This window comes from Lagenorhynchus albirostris, chromosome 8 (genome assembly GCF_949774975.1).
Source record: "Lagenorhynchus albirostris chromosome 8, mLagAlb1.1, whole genome shotgun sequence".
Lineage (NCBI taxonomy): Eukaryota > Metazoa > Chordata > Mammalia > Artiodactyla > Delphinidae > Lagenorhynchus > Lagenorhynchus albirostris.
In genome coordinates, this window is record NC_083102.1 from 47364792 (window position 1) to 47389410 (window position 24619).

Genomic DNA, 24619 nt, shown 5'->3' on the forward strand with positions numbered 1-24619 from the left:
CATAAAGATCTGATTAATTTCCATAATGAGAAGTCACTATGTAACTTTACCATCAATGGAAGAGAAAGAAGCTAAGTATGGGACATACTTAGCATGTGTGTGTGTGTGTGTGTGTGTGTGTGTGTGTGTGTGCGCGCGCAAGAGAGACAGAGAGACAGAGACAGAGACAGAGATTTATTTACTTTTTTTTTTTATATATATTTACTTTTTATATCCCAGTTCATTCCAAAAAGAATCTGGAGTGAGATATGTCACCTTTCCTCTGGCTCCTCCCTTAAAATGCTCTTGGATTATTAAGTAGGGTTTATAGCAAAGAGCCATGAGCAATGGATTCGGGTTCTGAGATTGTCTGGTTGATCACAAACAATCTCTTGGAGACAAAAGTTCTACTTCATTGAAAACATTTTGCTTTCTCCACAGTAAGTATTAGGTTTAGAGTCTGGAACTAGAGATAGGCCCTACTTCTAGACTAGACCTAATCCAGGTCTCAGTTGGGTTCTGAAGGACTATACTGTCATTTATATTAGATGCTCTGCATCAGACGGTGATAAGGAAGATGGGATGAAGAAGCCAGTCTCTCTTGCCTCTCTTCCATGTGTCAGCGCAAGATACAGTCAGCTGCACTGCATCTGGTCTTGGGGTTTTACCACTTCCAGCCCCACCATATTCAGAGGTCAGGGAGAAAGAATCCCTGAGCCTGGAGTGCTGAACATCAGGTCTTGGCTGAAATGCCACTCATCTAGAAGAGGCCTGTCCTGACCTCCCTTGGGGAGCCTGCTGGCCGCTGATGTCACATTATCATGTTCTATCTTCATCGGAGCACTTCTCCCTAACTGATATTTTCTTGTTTATTTATCTGGGGATTTTTGGTTTTGTTTGGTTTTTGGTTTTTTTGTCTATTATCTCTCTTTCTCCCTACCCACAACAGCATATAATCAGTTCCATAGAAGAGGGAACTCATCTGTCTGGTTCAATGCCACATCCCCAGCACCCAGCACAATAGGATCCTTGCAGGCCCTCATTAAATGTTTGTTGACTAAATGAATGGTGATGAAGGGGCAACTTCAGACCCTCTTCCCACACCTCAGCTGGTGCCTGTCCTAACTTCTCTCCAAGCACAGCCCAGTTGCCTGCAGCATTAATCGGGCTGTGATGTCTGGTGAGGGAACTGACTAGGCATTTAAAGGCATGGTCCCCTGTCTCTTTCTCAGGTTTCCCACCTGAGTGTGGATCAGGTTTTATCTTTTGGGAAAGGCTTGCAGTACTCTTGAACTTCATCTTCCCTTTCATGAAGCAAAATCAGTCATCTTCTACGTCAATATTTCTACCGTATTCCCCCAACACACAACATACACACACAAGAGTTCTCATTTAGTATATTATTTGCTTATTATTTGCTCAACTACAAAGTTGTACTTTGATTCCTATTCTGTTTTTTTTTTTCTTTTTCCTGTACAGACCCTGGGAACCCTGTAAAGAAGTGGGGGTGGGGATGTTTGATAGGGCAAGATTTAGGAATTTCTGGATACCTAGACATAATACCATTAAAATAGACCCAAACACCATCCTCTTTGTCTCTAATACTGAAATTTGATCATAATTTGCAAGCCAAACAGATCTGGTGTCATGTGGTAGCTGGTAATTTTACAACCTGTATGTGGACGTATACTGTCTTCAATGGATTCTCATTTCAAAACTGGCACCTAAAAACCTTTGCTATCACAACTTCCCTCACCATGAAATTATCTTCTATCAGACGGAGAATAGTTGAAGGGAAAGGTTCATGCCCCTCGTCACATCAGGACACTGGAAATGTACCACAGAGCCCAAATAAGGATGGAAGGACCAAGGTGGGAAGGAATGGAAGTCTTTGCCCTCAGAATCCAACACCACCACCCCTATTCATGTCCTTACTAGGGACATGTACTGTCCCTTTAGAAGGAGGGGTTTTATGTTTACTGTCTATCAGTAAAAGCAGACTAATGTTAATAAAACACCATGACCGTCACTTTTATTATCCTGCTTTGTGGCATGTCAAAGATTATTTACAAAAAAAAAAAAAAAGATTATTTACAGTCATTTTGAGTAATAAAGTCTACCTGGCTTAAATAAAATGGACTTTATGGCAAAGCTATAAAATTATTTCAGATCTTACAACTCTTTGGACATTTACCCTTCAAATGTATATGTGTGATATCTTAATAACTTCCCTAACTATAATATTTGCAATTAAAGAAGGATGAAGTGATTTTCCAAAATTTAGGTTAGCTAGACACCCTGAAATTAGTAATAAACATACCTACTATACTTTATCTCCTTAATATATGTTAAACTCCAATTCATCTGAAATGAAATTTTGGGTAACTGAATATTGCTTTAAAAAAATAGCCCAAATATTGCTTGAAAAAAAAAAATAGCCTTGAACATTTTTGCCCTGATGAGGCTTTCTGATTTAAGATTTGATTTATACTATTTTTATTTTTATTGTTACTATATTTTGAGCTGTACAAAATTATTCATCTTCATGAGAGGCCACAAAATAGGTTTAAGGTACATTAAGAAATAAAATTCTAATGAACATATTTTTAATAAAAGCAGATTCTAAAGCTTTTGATAAATTCAAATCTGAGTAAATTAAGATACGAACAAATAAAACTTCAGCCATATTGACAATCACAATCTAATATGCTAAAACTGAAATGATGTTTGAGATAAATATATTTTAAAGACTTTCCTGGAAAAAAAATGCAAAGCTCAAATACTCAGCAAATAGCATATTACAATTCAGTGTGGACAACATTGGCATATGACATGTAGTTGACACCTCAGCCTCTGGAGCTGGACTGGATAGCTCTGTATTCTGTTCCAGCAAGAAATTTCTACGAGACTACAAACATGCAGAGTGGGTAGCAAGTTTAAAAATTTAGCACAGGGAACTATATCCAATCTCCTGGGATAAACCATAATGGAAAAGAATATTTTTTTAAAAGAATGTATATCTGTGTATAACTGGGTCCCTCTGCTGCACAGCAGAAATTAGCACAACACTGTAAATCAACTATCCTTCAATTAAAAAATGGTTTAAAAAAATTTAGCACTTAATTTCATTGGGAGTATGAAATGGCCTCATACCAGCTTCAATATAAAACCTGAGAAAGCAAAATAAAATATGCCCTTATATCATTCATGCTGTTCTTCCTCATTTATTTCTCCCTTCATTTTCTTATTCTGAGTTTGACATAACAAATTAATAAGAATCTGGTAAGAACTACTGAAAAGCTTCAAGAGTTTCATCAAAAACCTACAGGAAATCTATAGAAACGTTCCCACATCTTTAGCTACTTTTTTTCAGACCTTTGGATGGGGCTCCCTGTAGGGCCATCCCAGCAGTCTACCTGAGAGATACTATGCTGGTACTTACCTCTATAGTGATCATATCGCTACATAATCACCACTCCTTCACACTCACCTCCCACTTCCCTACCCCCAGGCAGCCTATTTTAGGGATCCTGTTTGGGAGAAATAAAGGGTGAACTTATTACTTGAAATATTGGGAATTCCACAGTCTAGAGCCTTGCTACTTTCCTATACATGTTCATCGTTAAACTATAAGGTTACACCACGTGTGACTCTATAGAACGTAATAAATGATAAAAACAAAAGAACAGAACACCCTTCCTAACCCTTCTAGGCTTTCGTAATTCTTAGAAATTTGAGTTTCTGCATCTCTGTTTCTAGACTTAAGGAAAGACAAAGTTATTTCTGAAGAGCCATCTAGTTCAATAAAAAACAAACAGGCTGAGAGAGAGGTGGTAGAGGAGGGAAGGGAAGAAGCTGCCTTTGAACACGAGAGTCTTGCAAATCACAGCCCATCTGCACCACTAACAAGTCACGGGCCAGACAGTGAAGACCTGTGGACAGTCCCGTCACCGGGAGTATTTGATCATACATATAAACTGATGAAGCCTGACAAGGCAGTAGCTGGTGCAAGTCAGAGGGTTAGGACTGCAGGATCAAGGGCCCTATTTTTTTGCCCTGTTGGTGAGTTTGGGAAAGTTGCTCCCTCTCCCACGCCCCTTCATCTCTATCTGTAAAATGTGGGTTGTAATAATAACCTGTCTGAAAAAACTCTTAGGGTATTTACTAATAAGAGCGATAATAAAATACTTGTAGGGCTTCCCTGGTGTCACAGTGGTTGAGAGTCCGCCTGCCGATGCAGGGGATGCGGGTTCGGACCCCGGTCCAGGAAGATCCCACGTGCCGCGGAGCGGCTGGTCCCGTGAGCCATGGCCGCTGAGCCTATGCTTCCGGAGCCTGTGCTCCGCAACGGGAGAGGTCACAACAGTGAGAGGCCCGCGTACAGCAAAAAAAAAATACTTGTAAAATTTAACTGCCATAGAAATGCTCAATTATACGAGCCAGTTTTGCCTGTGCAGTCAGTTTCTCTTCTGATATCATTTAAAACATGTTCATGGGCGTATTATTTCTTTCACGATGCCAGGGAGACAGTGGCTTGAGTGAAATATTTCTAGCCTGAGAAAGGCAACAGAAAATGCTTCAATTGCCCTGCTAGGGTTTATGAAACTCTTGCACTTACATGCTTTCATTGGATCACAATAAGCCTGTGAAATAGACTGGGCAGATAAAATCATTCCCATTTAATAGAAAAAGAAACTGAAGCCCAGAAGTGTTTACCAACTTGCTCAAGGTCATCTGGCCAGGCTAGAGTTCAAGTTTCCTTACTCCTTGCACTCTTTCTAATTTACCACACTACCTCTCAAGACGGGACAGAATGGAAATTAATTGATGGATTATCATTATTATTTATTTATGATCACATTTGCTGAGCACTTGTATTTCCACACATTATCTTATTTAATTTCCCAATTATGAAGCAGGTACTATTTCTTAAGGAAAACTTCACTGACCAGCTCAGTCCAGAAAGAGAGCTCCTTCTGCTAAAGCCACATAGCATTTTTCCTTACAATGCTCATTTGATAGATATGATGGACAGTCCTCTATTTTAGCTAAGTTTTCACACACACACTGTGATGTCCTCGAAAACAGTAATCATATCAATCTTCGCACCTCCACAGCACTCAGAACAGTGCAGTGTGCATTACAGATGCTCAATTAACATCTGTTGCTTGAGTAATTACAGGTATGTGATGTTAAAAAATCCTTACATGGAGCCAAGTTTCATAGTAATAAATATTTCACATTCCAGAAAACAAGAAGTCAGAGCTCTCCAATTATTTGAGTGAACACTACATTAGCGGATTACATTCCTGCTTACCATTATTTTAAGCCTCAGCTATACTTTAGAAATATAAATTTTCAAGGTGTAGAATTTGCCAGTGGAAATCATCCTATTCTGTAGAACAAGTATCTCACATGAGGCTGATCTGATCACCCAAAGCGTCTTTGCCTGATGGTTCCTTACCTGATAACATATTGTCTGTTTTTATCGAGGGAAACTTCAAAGTCATTTCATGCTTGTGCCTATGAATCATCAGATGGTCCTCTGTTGGGAAGCGCTGTCAAACAAATAGAAAAAAAGGGAGAGGGGAGAGGAGCCATTCAGTTTTGTAATATATATTTCACCATCATAGAGAAAAAGATTCATTCAGCACTGCAAACGTGACAAGGAAAACAAAAAATTAGTTCTGAAAAAGTGTGAAAGCATGGTAAGTAAAATGACAAATTATTTTACGCAACCACATATGCATTCATGTCAAACTTTGGAAAAGAACTACACGTCACGCTTAATTATTTGCCATATATATCTACAGATGTACCCCATGACATTTGCATAGTATGTTTCTGTTTATGAAGACCTTGCACACTGATTATCTCATTAATTATAATTATACATATGATTTATACTAACAGCAAATTATTTTGAGTGTTCTATACTCCATGCAGTGTAGTAAACCAACACTTTATTTTTAATTTTCAGGGAATGATATTATGGTTGTCAAAAATGCTGCGCCCAAATATTTTCAGCTGTCTGGCTTCTGGTCATATGGTGGAATTGGATTTCCTGGCCCTCTTGTGGTTGGGTGGGGCCGTGTGAGTAGTTCTACCCATTGAGTCATGAATGGAAGTGACATGTCATCCAGATGTGAGCATCTATTTCTTGGGGCAAGACCCTCTCCCTTTTAGCAAAGAGATTCACAGTACAAAAAATAGTGGCCCCTCAATCATCCTAAATCTCTGAAGAATTACGAAGAGCATCTCTGAATTCTGAAGGATTATGAAAAATATCCTGCCAATCTATAACTGAAATGTACACTTGGGCAACTGAAATAAGCCTTTGTTGTGTCAAGTCACTGAAGCTTTGAACTAATTTGTTATTGCAGCAGATCCCAGCCTATCCTGACTCAGACTGGTATGTTTTAATAACTGAACTTAACAGAGTATCTGCTTTATCAAAGTCAAATGAAAATTCAACAAAAGACAATAAAGTCTGCTGAATATTTCCGAATCTTTGACAATCTAGAAAATCTCTCAGAGTGTCCCAGCTCCTCAGGCTAGCCATTATAAACTTCAATTACCATTGTATATTAAGGTAGAAATCTTTTCTGCAAACAGCATAATTTGTATTCACGGGAATGAGGGGATTCACTGGGCTAAATCCTTTGGAATAGTCTAAAAGTAGTTCTTCAAATAAATATCACTTATTTCTTTGTCATTTGTATAACATAAATTGGAGAGTACAGAAGTTGCAACACATGGTGATCATGCCAGATTTCTGAATACACAGAAGTCTTCATGACATGTGGGTTTTTCCTGCAGGATCATCTGGTCCTCTATAACACTATAGTAGAATGACTGCATCAAATAAGTGACACTACCATATGTGGCTTAGACACAGAGGTTAAATTTCGTAGTCTTTCTGTCAAAAGCCTTATTATAATTCTTTTCTGTAATATATACCAAAAAACAACATGGGAATAGCCTTCATTTGCAGTCATTTTGTTAGCCATTTTTGGCTCCATAAAATAATAACCTAAAATAGAATATAAACAAAAACACTTATTATATACTACTAATAATCTCCATGATATCTCATATTAATTATAATTACCTTCCAAATGAGACAATACAGGATATCTGTGATTTTTTTTTTATTTGGTAGGAAAATAGCAAATTGTAAATAACCAAAAGGTACAGTCTGCAATAGATACAGAGCTGAGAGAGGCCACTGGAACTTAAAATGAGGTAAATGCAGAGGGCAAAGGAACAGTGAAGTTAACATTGGACTTTGTGAGATCAGAAAGAGCAAGAGAAGCTTGTTTCTCCTCACTTTTGGGACAAAGCTAACTTATAAGGAGCCGTAACACACACACACACACACACACACACACACACACACACACACACACACACACACACACACACACACACACACACACACACAAACCTCCCAGGTATTATAGGCCATTCCTAATAGAGCAAAGGTTCTTTCCAATGAGGGAAAAAGGGGGTGGGAGGGGAATCCATCCATCACCTCCAACACAGCGCAAGCACACATAATTCATATTTACTCCCCTTTCCAATTCCCAGCCATCCTTTCTTCTCCATGCAGGTCCCAGGCTATGGAACATCGCTCAAGTAAATGCCATGATGGACTGATTCCCTAACACCCCACCAGGAGACCCCTGGAATCACTGGCCAACCACCATACTTTCTCAATTCTAATATCTCTTCAATTGAAAGATGCTCATATTTTTATAATAGCTTATCAAGAAAAAGAAACACTTCCACATTAAATAGAGACATCAAGTTTTAGATATATCTTTACATTTAAATTTAGTGGGGGTTGAAGGAAGAGGCTTGGAATTTTGCCTTAAAACCAAGAAACTATGTAAATTCTCAAGTCTCATGTTTCTCCAAACCTTTCCTCAGTTCACCCAGCCTTCTCAAGGAAATGACCTGCTCCTTCACTGAAGTTCAAGGTCATTTGAAATGCACCCCTTCAACATTTATTATCACCTCCATCTCAGAATTTACATTAACTTCATAGGTCCTATTTCCATTCCCTCCTGTCTCTGAGGAATGAGCATCCCCCCCCCCACACAGGATCCTCTACACCCCTGTAGTCTGGGGAAGGGCACTCCAGCTGTGGTCCTTCAAGCCAGCATGCTCACTCCTCCTTGCCCTTGACTAAATCCAGCCTGGCGAGCCTTGACTTGATATATGTATACGTATAGCTGATTCACTTTGTTATAAAGCAGAAACTAACACACCACTGTGAAGCAATTTTGCTCCAATAAAGATGTTAAAAAAAAAAAAAAAAAAAAACCTTTTCTCAAGCTGCTTCCTTCTCAGGCTACCATTATATCACTCTGCTTCCCGTCACTCCCTAGCACTCTTGAAAGGCTCCTCTATGCTGGCTACCTCCACTTCCTCACTACCCACTCACTCAATCTGGCCCCCACCCCGACTCCTCTCTCATAGGTCGCCGGCAAACAGCCAACTGCCAAACCCAACAGCCCCTGCTCAGGCCTCTCGCTGTGCCAGCTCTAGCAGCGTCTGACACCAGTGACCACACGTCTGTAGCATTTATTTATTTATACCCTGCCTGATTCCAAAAAGGAGAAAAGATGGCTTAGAGCAATACCTAAAATACAGAATGGGGGAGCATCACTTAGAAGTAGGTGATTCCCAAAAGGGAAAGGATCCAAAAAGAAACAAGGCTAAAGCCAAAATGCAAGTCACTGGGCAGTCACTCTCAACCGGGGGCAATTTGGCCCCCAAGGGGACATTTAGTAATGCCTGGAAACATTTCTGGTTTTCGCCACTGGGGAGCGCTACTGGGATCTAACACATAGAGGTCAGGGATGCTGCTAAGCCTCCTATAATGCACAGGGAAGCCCCCCACACACACAACAAAGAATTATTCAGCCCCAAATATTGGTAGTGCCAAGCTTGGGAAATTCTGCCACACAGTTCAATGTCCTCTGTGCACTTCTTTTCTCTCTGACTTATCCAAATGCTGGATGCGGCTAAATACCCCTTTCTTAAAGGCTCTCCTCTACCATCATTCACAATCCTGGACTCTCCTGGAACCCTAACTTGCCATGAACCCTCTCTGGCCTTTGCTAAGTGTCTTGAGGATCCCTTTCCCTTAAATGCCCCTTCCACAGAGACACCCCCATTATCCTCCCCAAGTAAAGTAAATCCCCCTAGGATGGTCTTCAGGGTGGCCTGTGCTCTTCCTTCATGGAAAATTGCAATTCATTAATTAACTGATGAATTGCTCATGTGGTTCCACATGTAATGCCTAGGCTAGAAGTTCCGTGAAGGCAGGGATACATGTGTTTTATGCACAGAGCAGGCCCCTCAAAAATGTGCTGAGTGACTCAAATTGAATAAAACTTAATGTCACATTTTTACAGCCAAAGCAAAGCAAACTGCTCAAGTTATTGGATTCTTTCTGGCTATTGAGACTCCCCCTTAAGGAAACTAAGTGGAAATCAGTTTTAACTTAGATAAGGCAATTTTCTGCATTCACAATGGAGAGTCCTGGTCTAGCAGAACTTTTCCCAGTACTTCAACCTATCTGTGTCTTCCCAGTGTTTCCTATTTCAAAAGGACCTCCAAAACCAGCTTGCCAAAATATAGTTGAAATTCAAAATAATATTCTCTACTGCTTTCCTTATTTATTAGGTAAAAACCAACATTCATATAAAAGCCCCTGGAGAATCTGCCAGAACACAAGCAAAGGAGGCTGGTTTCTCAGCTGGTGGCTGATGTCAACAGCGGCATCGCAAGGCAATAACATTTCATGTTTCCATGACATAGTCCCTCCAGGAAGCTTCCAGAACCCTCCTCAAACTCTCTGGGGAGATACAATGAAAAGGGTCCTTAATGGACATCACCTCTCACTGACTCCCAGACATTGCTCTACGCTGTGCTGCCAACCCCACAACATAAACAGGCAAGAGAGTGGGGCTTGATTCCACCTGAAACTACTGGGCACTTCAGAGAAAGAGAGCATAACTACCCACATGCCTGTGCTCGGGGTTCTAAACTTGTCCTTTATCCCATAAAATGAAGATCTTGGCATGAGAGCACCATGTGTGGTCATTTTCCAATGACTGGAACTTGGAGATATCCTAAGGGTCAAGTGTAGAAAAAGTCACCATCCTGTTCCAAAGGAAAAAGGTCAAATTCTGATTTTAGATGATGGATGTTTCCAGTTTCTTTCAAAGAGATGGGTTCTAGTACAATAGTAGCAGCAGTCACCATAGCAACAGTGGGCATCAATTGAGCACAACGTGCAGGTCCTTTACTAAACACTCCACACACAGTACCTCATGTAAGCCTCACGTCTAATCCACTTGATGGCAGCCATCAGAGGCTAAAAGAGGGTTAACCCAGCATAGCAGGCCAACTTCCTCTCTCAAAGTTTAGATAAATGGAAAAACTATGGGTTCTAGATGAGTCATAGGGGGTTTATTTTACTCAAACGGGAAAACAAAACAAAATCGAATTCAGTCTCTGATGGTGAGCTATTTTACCAGTAATCCAAAGGCCCAGACTTCAAGTGGCTATTGTCAAAAAGAGCACCCTCTTTCCCCCTGTCTGAAATAACAATCCTGAACATCTGGTGGGCAGGATGCGGCTGGCTCGCTTCCAGGGGAAAGTTATGGATGGAAATGGCCAACACTGATGTATTTCAGAGGCTGTGAGGGAAGTAGTTCAAACTAGTCAAAGTGGAAAATGATGATGATGGTGATGATGATGGTGATGATGATGGTGATGATGATGGTGACGATGATGGTGATGATGATGGTGATGATGATGGTGAGGGGGACTTTGAGAATATCTTGGTGAAGAAGAAAAGCCAACAACAGGCATGACTGCCAAGTGAGAGTTGCCTCACTGTGGGGAAGGTACTGCATCCCCTGCAGGCCAGAGTGGAGGACCCCCCTACACTCACCTGGGAGCAGCCTGGGGCACTGCAGACAAACGGCCTCTCCTGCTCCAAATTCATCTTGGATTCCTCATAAATCTGAAGGGTCAGGGGGAGAGAGGAAGGAAAACAGAAATTCATGAATATCTCCTGCTTCTACCTGAGAAAGGCAATGGCTCGGAGCCCACTCCTATGCCAATTCCCAAATTAGATGAGAAAAACATAAACATGAACAACAGGTCCTGCCTTGCTCAAGTTTATTAGGCTCTCTGCAGTCCAAGTTCCCACTGTGTTTTCTTGAGTGCATATTTACTGCACTTTGAAGAAAAAATGCCAACAAAGTGCAACCAAAAACAATGTCTATTGCAGCAGAAATTCTGCCTGGAGCGTGTTATTATCAGGTAAAATGCCACCTGTGCAAGGCAAAGAGCAAGAGAAGGGTAGTTACTGGGCAATCATCAGTGTGAGGACCAACCCTGAGCATCAGGTCAAATGATTCTCCCATGATCACCCCACTGAGATTCAGTATGAACAAGGGACGCAAGGTAGCCCTACAGCCAGCTTAGCAAATGACCCTGGCAGTGAGCCACGGTCTTAAATTCTCTTTCATCTCAGGCATTTGATGATGCCTCAACAAAAGCTATCCAAGTTGTGCAGAAGTGACGAGAAATCAGCAAATGCAAAAAGCATTACCTTAAATATTTCATTAATTTGGTTTTACAGGCTAATTTGAAATTAAAATCAGATTAAGGCGACTGCCCCTCTGATCTAGATAAGTTGTCTGGAATAAGGTAGGTTTGCAGGGAGAAACCTTATGTTGTGATCTCAGGCATATGTTAAACTATAGTATGGTCTTTTCTTATGCAGGGGTTAGGTTCTAAGGTAAGTTCATTAGGCAAAAATTGAGCGTAATCAAATATCTTTGCAAATCTTCCCCCAAACCGATAAAAGTACAATATATATGATTGTGTGGTTACTAATCTATACAGTAACATAATTTTTTTAAAAAATATCATAAGGAATACTATACAATTGAAGTTCCACAATTTAAATAGTTTTCTAAATCATACTTTTCTTTTTGCCAGTTTTGAAACTGAGTTTAAATAAGCTCCATGTGCTGCTGGTGGGACACGGCTTCATTACAGAACTAAAACCTACTGTTTTGTCTCTGAAGAAAGGAAGTCCTGTGCTTCCTTAAAATTCTACTTGTAGGTTATTCCAAAGGAGTCTTAAGTCACCTTCACCCTTGAAAGAGGAAACTCTGCTTCACTCATGGAATAGTTACCCTTCATCCAAGAAAACTTTATCATCTTGCAAAAAAAAAAAAACACCAATTCTAATTTGTACGTCATTACAGCCTTCCCCCAAACACTAATATATCCACATATATTCTTTGGGAAATAGAGGCATACTTTCACTTTTCTGAAACACAAAATGAAAACACTTGCCTTAGATAACACTCCTAGTCAGATATTAAAAAAAAATTTTTAAATGTAAACTCTCTTCACATCACTATTCCTCAATTTTCACTAAGTAATGCCCTTTTCACTCTCCATTTGGAATGACTAGTCACCTATCAAGGCAGTAATGTCGAATAATTTTACAGTTTTCCTGTATCAGGAATATTGGTTAAACTTTTTTACTCTATTATATTTAGAAGAAGAAGGAAAAAAATACAAGTATCTTCCGAAGTTTTCCACTTGCCCTTGTCTGAGGAAAGTCATGAGCAACTAAAATGACTTCTCACATCTCATTATTCATGTGATTTTGCCATCACTTATCATAGAGCATCCCTCCTCCCCGCTGTGAATGCTGATGACTTACTTCTAAGCCTCCAAATAAAGAGTGACTTTAAAGCTGAGAAAATGATTTTGATCCAAGATAGAACAAACAGCATAGTAACTGCGTTATTCATTAATATTAAATATGCCTTGTTTTTCTAGTAAACTTTTTAAAACACTTCCCTGGAACTTTTCTGTCTCTGGGTCCATGATCTGCCTGACCATTACCAGGTCACTAAACTGCTTCATGCCCCAATTTCCCCTCCTTTAAATGGGGGTATGAATATCAATCTTCAACTCCTTCATTCCTGTATCACACCAATCAGTTAGGGAGCCATTTCCAAATTATGGAGAAAGGTCTTAAAGGTATTTAAGTGTGTGTGTTTGGAGGTGGGGGGAGGTTTTGTGGACAAGTGTTACTGGAACCTCACTCTAATATTAACTATTCCTCATGTATAATGGAGAAGTTGCTATAAAGTAAGTCTTTCTTGGACATCATTTAACAATTTTGGTTGCTAAAGCAACCAAAGAATGCCAATATTAGTCATATTATTAACCAATATTAAGATTACATGATGGTAAAATGGGAATGTTCCAAGAAAGTTCCATATAAATACATGTATGGTCTACATCTGAAAGAAGTAATTCGTGATAATAAATAAATTAATGTCCAACCAATAGAAGTGGTCGAGATTGGAAGTGCTACTGCTGCAGTTTAAAGGGGATTCATTAATAAGCCAAAGTGAAGAAAGAGACTGACCAAGCCTTGCCACATCAGTATGAGGAGGAAGTATTCTTCTACCATAGTCACAACTCTATCCCAAACCTGAGTCCACCAAAATGCTGACTTTTCCCATAAATTCAGGCCCTTAATGGTAATAGTTTATCAATTCTGCTTAACGTCAACATGAGCTACCTTATCTTAATTATTGGTTATAATTTGCATACGAACTGCAGCAAATATCATGGCATTATATGATGCTAGTGATAGGAGACTGAACAACGTTCAGTCGCAAAAAAAATTTCAGTCATATAGATTTACTCTGTCTTATTGAGCCTTCATAGTCTGGACGCCACACTTAGAGGAATAGGATCAATTAGACAACTACTGAGTCTGCCTTCAAATAGTTTAGAGTTCATTATGTTCAACTGAGTTACCAGTCATTGTATTATTTTATTATTAAAACATATATGAATCTGTATCAATTTATCGCATGCTATGAATCCCATGGACCAAATGCTTTGGCAACATACTATTGGAATAAGTGTCCTGAGGTAAAATGGCAGCTGCTAAAATAAAATACGTTTTAAGTGATGAATAAGGTCTGAGTGGGTGTATATATATGTGTGAAGCTCAACTGCTTTATTTTGATGCTCTGCGTTCCCACATTTAGCCCTCTATAAACAGCACACCCTTGCTCATTCCTCCTGTGTGGGTGTTGGGGATAGTTTTACTAAATAGTACCACTCTACCACGCAGGCTTCATTACTTTTATCAACCAGTATGATCTGGTCTGATGTATTAGTCAAGAGCCATGATCTCTTTTTATGGTCTATTATTATGGTTCTTTTCTAGCACATATTGTAATAATTATTCTCTCAAGCAGACTCCTACTAAAGCCCTGTGTATATTCTTTTATCATCCATCACATGGGGGGCAAATTACTCAGACATGATTTTAGCCAGGCTGTTCTGCATTTGGTCCTCAGAGGTCAGGCCTCATCTTCTCATTTCCCATTCAGTTGTTTTACTAGCTGGGATGTTTTAATGAACCAGGTTTTGCTTGGCAACCGCCATACCCCAGGCTGCACTGCACAGAGCTGCCATAGTAGGCGTTCAATAAATATTTGTGGGATGGATAATGAATCCTGAATCACCACAATAAACCGTCTCAAACAGCTTGCTTTTTTCCTACTCCTAAGGCAGTGGTCCTCAAACTTTTCGGCCCACAGCCAAGTTTTCAGCAAGGCAAGAGTTTGTGCAGGCCAATAATTCCACCTGTTCCCAGTTATGACCAGAGAAGAAATCTCACCAGGTTTAATGGAAAAAAGTCAAAGTTGCTTTTGGTGAAAACAACAGTCTAGTTTTCATTAAATTTCACATGTAAAGGTATGAATTCATTATGAATTCAGTCTGTTAATATTGTCACAGATGCTGAAACCACTGGAGTCCAGTCTATTAACCATGTGTGGACTGTTTATGGCACCCCGAGAGGGCCCTCTGAGTAACACCCAGTGCCCCATATCTTTGGTTAAATACAGTAATAATTGTGGAGGGAGCTGTCTAATCATTTCAGAGTTTCTTTACAAATAGTATCATTTTTTGTTCTTCCTTTTCCAAAGTTTAGCTTCAATGTTCACTTAGAACAAATGCCTCAAGAGTCTAATCTCCCTTCAGAGTTTTGGAAAACAATACAAAACCCTAATAACAAACCCTAATGGTGTATAAAGCGAGTAGAGCTTTTTCGTAGTCGACAAGGAGATGACAGGTTTGATTTACAATTCAAACTAAACTGCCACTGGATTCAGCTGGCCTCTCAATGAGCAAGAATCTCTTTCATTGTTTAGCGTTTGACCCTACAAATTCCTCCTGGTCTAAAATGGGAAATCTTCCACAATGGCTGATGCAATCCATTCAAATGCTTTGCCAGGCATTTAGGTATATACTTGGAATTACTACTTCATGAAGGGCAAACACTGCAAAAAACAAATGCTACAAAAAACTTGGAGAGTCTACACAAAATACTGTAAATACGTATTTTCAACTTAAGAGCAACAACCGAGCCCAAAAGGAAAAAAACCTACATCATCTGCTTTGCTAGAATCAGCCAACAGTGATGCTTCCCCATCTAAATCATAGTAAGTCATTACGGATTCTTAGTTAACAGCAAACTCCGATCTCAGTGTAATGGCCCAAATTTCCCCCACAAGAGCAAACACATTCATACAGTGATATGGGATTTGGAATAGTAAGACACTAAAAATGTTGTTTTAATCTGAAAATCTGGCATGCACTTTTATCAACACCAAAAGTTCTGGGAACTTCAAAGCCACAACTGTATATATAAATGAGCACTAATAATAATATTGATATCCTCATCAGCTCTGGTATTGTTAATCTGGACATGAATGCATTAGAGATCTGAAAGGGGGCTTGCATTTTAATAGCGATGTTAACAACCTCTGTCAGCCTTTACTGCCCTACAATGAGCGTGGAATGAGTCTTCTTGGCAGGACTCCTGTGAAGCAGATCTTCGCTACCCTGTTGAGCTTACTAGACTGCAGAAAGGGTTCTAGAAGAGGAAACAGGTCCTTCCTAAAATGCCAAGGTTAGCCGACAAACATCTTGAGTTCATCACACTGTGTGAGATTCCAGATCAGTCTTACTTTGTTTCTGGAAGCAAAGACTGTTTATTATCTAAATTAGTTAAGGGTATAGCCAATTTGTACTTCATGTCTCTGGAAAAAAAAAAAAAACGCCAAATATTTCTCTCAGTGTCTTGGTCAGAAACGCAAACAGCCACACTCAGTAATAACCCAACACAAATTCAGCAAAAGCACACATTAAAGTATTTTATTCTAAGATGCCTGATTCTACTTTAAAAGCCAGGGTGCAGGGTCATTCTCCCAACACGTGGCTAGCTATTGGAAAGGAATTATATATTTAATCTGAAGGATATGGTACCTTTCACTACTTTATTTGCTCATGTGTGATACAGAGCCATTTTAGTAAAACATGGTAAATAGGACCATTTACAGAGGTATTATTTAAAAAATAATTTTTAAATTATTTTAAAATTCTTTAGAATTATTTTAATATCGTAACTTCAAACAGAAAAATAAACACCCTTGAATCTCAGTCCAAGAAAATCAATTATTTTGTGAGTGGGTCTTAGTATCCATCTCTGCATCTGTGTCTCTCTGTGTCTTTGTTTTTCTGTGTGTATCTTCTCTCTTGAAAACTCTATGTCTCTCTTTTTGTATGTCTGTTTCTCTGTGTCTTTGTCTTGTTATGTATGTCTTTGTCTCTCTTTGTATGTCTGTCTGTCTGTCTCTCTCACACACGCACACACACATACACACACTCATTTTATGAGATGTGCTCTTACTAGCTTTACTGGTAAAAAGATCTAGTAGGCTTGTTTCCTGTTTCAGTGTTATTCTTGAAGTGGGCTGCAGCTAGAATCTGAATTTCATTGGGCTATTATTATTTGCAGCTGTGTGACCTTTTTAACCCCGCTTTTAAAGTGACATTTCAGCCCTCAAGCTTGAAACGCCTTGAATGCTGCAAAGTTTTCAAACTAGAGATTTATACAGGGAACAAGACCAAGGGTGGGACTCTACCTTCTCAGCGAAAATTTCAACAGAACTTGGCGAGAATGGGGGTGTCTTGCTGGGCAGTTTACAGCCAGAACTCTTCCCTGGGAGTCCTCAGCTCTACCCAGACCACTTGCAGCTAAACATTGCCATCCCGTTCAAACCAGAATATCACTGTCCTTAAAAGATGTCCACCATTCACTGGTATCCCCAAAGTTCAGAGTCCCACAGCCTGAATCACAGACCTCTTTAGGGTTGTTTCACAGGCTGCATCACGCTTAAGGGACTGTGCAAATGTCCCTTCGAACCAGGCCCATGGTTCCCAGGAGGAAGGATCTCCAAAGAGCTTTTGTCTCTGGAAACTCACAGGGCCTTACTTCCCGGCCCTCACAGGAGAGAGTGCTGGGGGCTCACGTCCTCTCGTGTACTTTAGCAGAGGTTTGTGGTTTTATTTATGTGGCGTTTATACTGTGTATGAAAAAACATTCCAGTGGGATTGGGTTTTCATATGTTAGATTCCTCTGTCTTCTCTCTCTCTCTTTTTTTTTTTTTTTGTTTTTGTGTTAAGTTTTCCATATGTTTCTTTGGATATGAGCCCTGTTTTCAAAGTTACTGGCTAATTTCTACTTATGTTTCACACAATACTGTCTCACAGCTTTCCTACCTATGGGTTCAGAAGTTCAGAACATACTTGTTAAGCAACAGTGCTGGACCTTAGAGGTGCAGCGTATTAGTCTCTGCAGGGTATGTGTCTGTGCCCAAGGCCGTATGTCTAAGTCTGTGTTCCTCTTCCTGTTTCCACCTTGCACAATACATTTTTGGCAGGACACACCTCATTTCAATGAAAAGTTTATTTGACATGCATGTGGTTAACAAAACACTAGCTTAGAGATTCTCAGGTTTTGAAGGAAATATTGAATGTAACAAAATTACTTGGCTTGTTTCTAATGAGACTGAACCCAACCTCAGAAGACAGGCTGAAAAGCAAACTCTTCCTTTTACCTACTCCCAATACGAACAAACTGATGAGAAAAGAAAAAAAAAATTGGAATAGGAGGTGACCAGGGGTTCAGTTGACCTTGTCATCTGTACCTTTCCAGAAAGTCTTCCACTGCAATTTAAAATAATTGCCCTGTGAAACCCTGAGAGGAAAAACTATGATAGCAAAGAAATTAAATGCAAAACCAGGTATATTCTTCATTCTGGTCAAAAGCAGCTTGCCTTTAGAAATTGAATAACTTAGCAGAAGAAAGAAAAAGTTCTTTCTTTCCCTTTTTTGCTCTACTATAGTAAAATTTGACTTTAAAAATTGTAACCCGCTCCCAAATGGGACCACTTTGCCTCTGGATACTTTTTAAGACATTTTGAGTGCATTTGGTTTTTAAACTGTTTTCATGTAAAAAGAATATCTTCGAATATTCTGAAAAATTACAACTTTCTAGTCTTGGCTTACTTTTCACACATTCAAATGATTTTTATTGGCTAGAACTGTTTTCCTGGTATCTTTATTCTATACAAGTATCCTTGCGTCTCCAGCAACAATATATGTTTGGTCCATGTGAGGTATAGGCTGAAGTAATCTTTAACAAAACATCTGAGAAGTTTCCTTCTCATGCATGAATCAGAGCTACAAAATGTGACACTGTGTATGAAACACAGTGGTGATCATGCCAGACCTCTCTGCTCTCTGCAAGGCCCGGTAAGAGGCTATTTCATCTTAGTATTAAATCTTATGATTACCATCACTGACTTACTAGTAAAAGACATTTGAGAATGATGGTATCAAACTGAGTGTTTTTTACCTTTTACTCCAGAAGAAAGCTAGGCATTCTCAAGTCCTATCTAAAGCAGCCAGCAGTTGTGTTCAGAACTTGCCCCATCTCACCGTGTCAGTTGAATACAAGGGTAAAATACATTCAAAGACTTGATTCAGATTCCTACCGCACTATGCGTCAAATGTCAAGCATGTGAACATTTGACAGTACTAGCAGGTCACTTAAGGGCCACGTTTAGGTAAAAATCTTAAGTCATCTGAAGATTCTGTCATCATTCTAATAAAGTTCCCTCTGTAAATACTAGCAGGGACTCCCCTGGTGGCACAGTGGTTAAGAATCCGCCTGCCAATGCAGGGGACACAGGTTTGAGCCCTGGTCCGGGAAGATCCCACATGCCACGGAGCAAGTAAGCCCGTGCACCACAACTACTGAGCCTGTGCTCTAGAACCTGCGAGCCACAACTACTGAGCCTGCGCTCTAGAGCCCACGCGCCACAACTACTGAAGCCCGCACACCTAGAGCCCACGCTTCGCAGCAAGAGAAGCCACCGCAATGAGAAGCCCACGCACCTCAATGAAGAGTAGCCCCATCTCGCCACAACTAGAGAAAGCCCGCGTGCAGCAACGAAGCCCCAACGCAGCCCAAAAAAAAATTAAAAAAAAAAAAAGTATATATATCTTAAATACTAGCAAAAGGCACATTTTCATCGGCTTTCCTAGAGAAGGCACAATTTCCTTGCATGGCCCAGCAAGAGGATTTGGAAATATGTGAAACCAGTTTTTAGTTGCCACTGTTTCTGGGAGTCACCACTGTCATTTAATAGGTGGGGTCAGGGGTACGAAATATTCCATGACGTGCAGAATGGGCAGCCCCGTGCAACACCAAAGTTTCCCGACCCAACAGCTAATAGTGCAGATTTTGCAAGAATAATCATAGTATTAGTCCCACTGCCCACTGGTTTAGAGGTAAAAAGCAGATAAGAGTAAGAAAATAGTAAGAGTGAGACAACGAAAACAAAGTCAGCATACAGCAGAGGAAATGAAAATAAGAGACTAAACACATACCCACCTCTTTATACTTTGCACACAGCTCTGGAAAACGCAGGCAAAGTTAAGCCTAGGATGAGGCTAGATTCAATGCCAATAAAAACTTTATGAATATTCAAAAAAGTATGTGAAATTATCATTCCCTTTCAATGTGAAGGAGGGCTGGGGACTGTTGCCAAAATTTAACTAAGCATAAGCATACGCTTTCAATCCATAGCGGAGACAGATGAGTAAACTAGAGTAGACTTTTTTAAGTGAATTACCTCGTTTGGCTACCTACAGCCCCACTCTCCAGTTCACTTACCACAACGTTCTAAGCCGTGTTGACGCAATGGTAGCGAAAGAAAGCCTTGGCCCAAGGTGGAAACGGCTCTTGTTCAGATGCCCTTTCACTCCTGATAATTGCCTTGTTAATTTTATATTATTGCTGAGGACAGCATCACCAAAAGGACCATGCTTTGTCTGATTTTGGTTTTCTTTTCCTTTTAAAATTTAAGCGGAGAATGTCACAAGATTTCAAATTGTTTTTATGTTACTGGTACCATCAATCATCAGCTCATAGGATACTTACTAGGGGAACACTGGCCCCCTAACCCTAACCAACTTCAAAACTTATTAATAGGGCAAAAACTTACTAATAGGCATATATACACACACACACACAAATACATACATATATAAATACACATACATACACACACACACACACATATATACACATTTAATTTTTTTTATCTTTCGGCCTAAGTTTTCTAATTGATAGGTTGCAGTGTGTATGTGTGACACACATTACAGAGATTATTTCATCTCCATAAACTAGCTCAAGCCTCAAAACCGATACCTAGTCCTAAACGTAACCCAGAGGAGGCTACTGAGCTCCAAGGAGGTATAAGAGGAAAACCCGGGTCTGCCTCGCAGCCCAAGTTCACCACAGTTAAGGATCATTAAGCCTGTATTTTAAAAGTGCAGAAATCAGATGTATTTCTGAGAATCACTAAGTCGTTTCCACAGACTAGAAAAGTCCTTCATGTCTTTTTCAACTTCCTATTAAACAAAAGAGCCACTCACTAAAGCCTATAAACCCACTGAAACATACTGGAAAAAAGGACACAGAAAGAAAAGGCCTTTTCCTTGAACCACCACCCACGAGAGGTTACACTGTACCAGACTCCAATTCATCAGAAGGTCCTAGCTATTAACAAACAAACGAGGGGCCAGCTCCTTCTCTCCCCAGGGCTCGGGCCCCCAGACAACAGCTCCATTTTTCAGTCAACACTCCCAATCAGCATGGAAAGGGAAAGGGACTTTTTTGAATGCCCCTGCTCCCCCAAACCTAGGACCTTTCCCTCAGCTTGACTGTGGTCTCTCTACTCAGGAGGTGGAGGTCAGGGCCTAGGAAATACCCTGAACCTGGACTCTTCCGAGAGGAAAAGTGAAAGCAGGCAGGGGCACGAAGCACCCAGAGGGGATTTGGAAGGAGGCCGGTCAGACATTTCCATTGAAAGGCTGGGTAAAGGGGAAGCAGAGAGCCCCCAAGCCCACATGGGTGAATTACAGCTGTTCAACGAGCCAGTTCTAGGATCTTCATAGGGCACTGTTCAGGGGCAGCTTCAGGGAGAGTGACCTGTGGACAGTGATTGATTACCTGTCGCCCAGAACTTGTTCCAAAGTGATTCAACCTCGGCATGCGCTGGGACAGGATCAGAAACCGAGGACACTGGTCTCATTCACTCATTCCTTCCTCACACAGTCACCGGGCACCTACCAAGCATTAAGCTCCATGCTAGGAACAGGAAGGCTCATAAAAATAGCCCCTGCCCTTTGAGCAGTGACCATCCAGTAGGGAGGTGAGGCATGTACAGATGTCTATGGTGGAAGGTAGAATTTTAAAGGCCATAAAGTAGTTTTAGCAAAGTGCTATGAGAGATCAGGGGCCATGAGAAAGCAAGCCTGTTTTATTAACTACGTCAAATACCACATAATCTCCTTTCACAGCTAAACATTTCTCACGATCAGCTATCAATTCAAGGAACAAACACACACACACCTTGAAGCGATCTTTTAATTGTACTAGAAGTAAGGTTTTTATGTTTGTTTTAATTTAGGCTTTATTTTACTTTTAATTCTGATAAATAAGACTACATTATTTGCAACAAGCTTAACGCTGTGGCCAGGGGACCAGATTTTATGTTAGAAAATCAATAATTGAATCTCAGCTCCCTTGCTTACTAGTGTGTGATCTTGGGCAAATTACTTAACTTCTTTGAACATTACTTTTCTCACTATAAAAAGAGACTACAGACAATACTGGCATCATCTGCCTCTGGGGGTATTGGGTGAACAAATGTGCTTTAAAAAGAACTACATAAACTGTAAAGTACTGTGAAATGTTGGTTACTGTTTCTATCAGTCACCTTGTAGTAAGCACATAGAATTGCTGAAGTACTGGATAGTGCAAAGAGTTATGTCTACATTTGACAGCCTGTGCAGAAAGATTAAAGATTCTGAAAGATGTTGGAGAGGATGATCTTTAAAGAGATCCTGATCTCCTACGCTTCTCTGATAATCTAGCAATTACCAAGCCAAACCTTATTTACCAGCTTTTTACTCGTAGGCTCCCAAGTAGAATTATTTTCTTTGTCTTCTAATTGAGATGCAATGTCAAGAAATGCTTTGGAGTCTGGTCTGTGTTCAAACCTTAGCTCTGTGACATACCAGCTGACATATAAGCTTGGGTAATGGGTCACTTGACCCTGGGATAAATTTGGCTATTGCTGGCTGAGCAAGCCAGGGAGCATCAGACACCTCGCCCTGGGCTTGGAGGAGCCAGAGCTGGAAAGGCACATGAATTTGTTTACCTTCCTGGAACACTGCTTCCAACCACAGAAATGAAGGGAAAGCTCTTTGCTAGGCAAGTCCACCCCGACAGCTTGGCCACGCTGTCCTTACCATCCAGACTCCAGTCTCACTGATGGTAGGAAAAAAGTGGAGTTTGGGAGGCACCCGGGATAAACTGAGAAACTCAGTGCCTTCTTATCAGTGGGTACTTCTAAGGCTCACCTGGAGTCATTAGAAATAAGACTAATACAGATTAATAAGACTAATATAAGACTAACAGGTAAAGGGGGGGGTCAAAAGGTTAAAAAAATGCAGTTGATGTAAAACAGACACAGAAATTTTGATATTTAAAATACTGATTTTATGTATATATCAATATATACATATATATGTTTATATATGTGATAAAATAAAGTCTGAAAAAAAGAAATAAGACTAATACAGATTATGACATTTGTTTACATCCACTCTCCACTTGGGCTACCAAAAAAGAAACTGAATCTTCCTTTTGTTATTAAATTTTCTTTAGCAAGTTATATTATCCTTTATCACCTTACTGCTTATTCTTGTTCTTACTCTTCCCTATTTTTTTCTTTTCTTCCCTCTTCTTTTCATTCCCCAAATATCACATGTGGTATTTAATAAAAATACTTTGAATAAGGCAGTAAGAGTTTAGCAGTGAAAAAAGCAAGTCACAGTACAAATCAAAGATCTGGTCAATAAGACCACTTGGGCAAATGGGGAGCTCACATCTCAATAACAGCAACATTCCCTAACCCAGGACACTGGGTTGTCCAAGATGATTAGCCGAAGACCTCTGTGCCTCAAAGCAGATCACCCTCCCAATGCAGAAAGGTCTGTATGTAGGGAAAGCCTGGCAAATTTTGAGGGTTTTTTTTAATGCTTGGGAGTAGTGAAAATTTTATTTAGTGAAACTATCTCTTCCATGTACCACCACATCCTATGTGTCAGCCATTTTTAATCTCAAAAAAGCATTTTCCGTCAAGGCTGAAAGAAAGCCTTGATTAGATACAGCTTTGATTTATCTTCTCCACTAAGTGCCTCTGTAGGGAACACAGCCGGATAAAGCCATTCAAATATGAGTTAGAATGGCAAAATTCTCAGTCATTTCCAAAACCTTCAGTTTTCCTATCCACCTTTGTAATCCCCACATTAAAGGATTTCTGGCACTCTTGACGTGATGGGATTATTTAAATAATGACATCAAGCTAATGTTTGTAAGATGCTTCAAGGAATTGAACACAAGTTGAAAGTAGTAATATCATCGTTATTTCTTCATCTGTCCTCTACTATTTCCAAAGAAACAGAAACAACCACTTACACAAACACACACACACACAAATCCTCCGGACACCCAAGTTAACCAATGTCTCCTTTCTTCCCAAACCGCTAATCAGCCAGCCACTGGGCAAACAGCTCAAGCACCAGGCAAGGAAAACATGTTATTTTTCTGGGCAAGCCTTAACTTCACTGCCTACAAAACACAGCCCCACGGGGCACATCCCACACATGGTGAGATTAAGGCTCCCCTCTCTCACTGGAAACCAATAGTTACCCGTCAACGCCCGAGGAAACTGAGGTCAGGATTCGCCAATATGCACCCTGAAGTCCAAGCTCATTGATTCTCAAGTTTTCCTACACAGACCAGCACTCACATCCAAACCATCGCTGCAAGACTTCTCCCGCTACTATCACTCAAAGAAAGTTCAAAAAGGAGTAGCATAAGAGAGAGCTTCTCTCCACGGAGCCTCATCCCCCAGCCGCCCAACGTCCTGCAGACTTCTCAGAATGAGAGAAATTGCTCAGTGTCAGGGCCGGACAGTGAGTCAACCTGGTGTCTACATGTCCCCTGAACCAGGCGATTCAGTGAGCTAAGGTAAGAAAAGGAAAGCAAAACAAACAACAAAACCAGGCTTCA

At 40.2% G+C, this 24619-nt stretch overlaps 1 protein-coding gene across 1 annotated transcript in view; it reads right to left on the minus strand.

The window, feature by feature from the left end:
- The window catches only part of CREB5 (cAMP responsive element binding protein 5), a 409537-nt gene that overhangs the window by 323884 nt on the left and 61034 nt on the right, over window positions 1–24619 (minus strand). The window contains exons 2-3 of the mRNA XM_060156943.1: window positions 10952–11023; window positions 5444–5537 (exon numbers count right to left, since the gene is read on the minus strand). Coding sequence (XP_060012926.1) covers window positions 5444–5537; window positions 10952–11005 — 148 coding nt within the window. The 5' untranslated portion in view covers window positions 11006–11023. The remainder of the gene's footprint in view (window positions 1–5443; window positions 5538–10951; window positions 11024–24619) is intronic.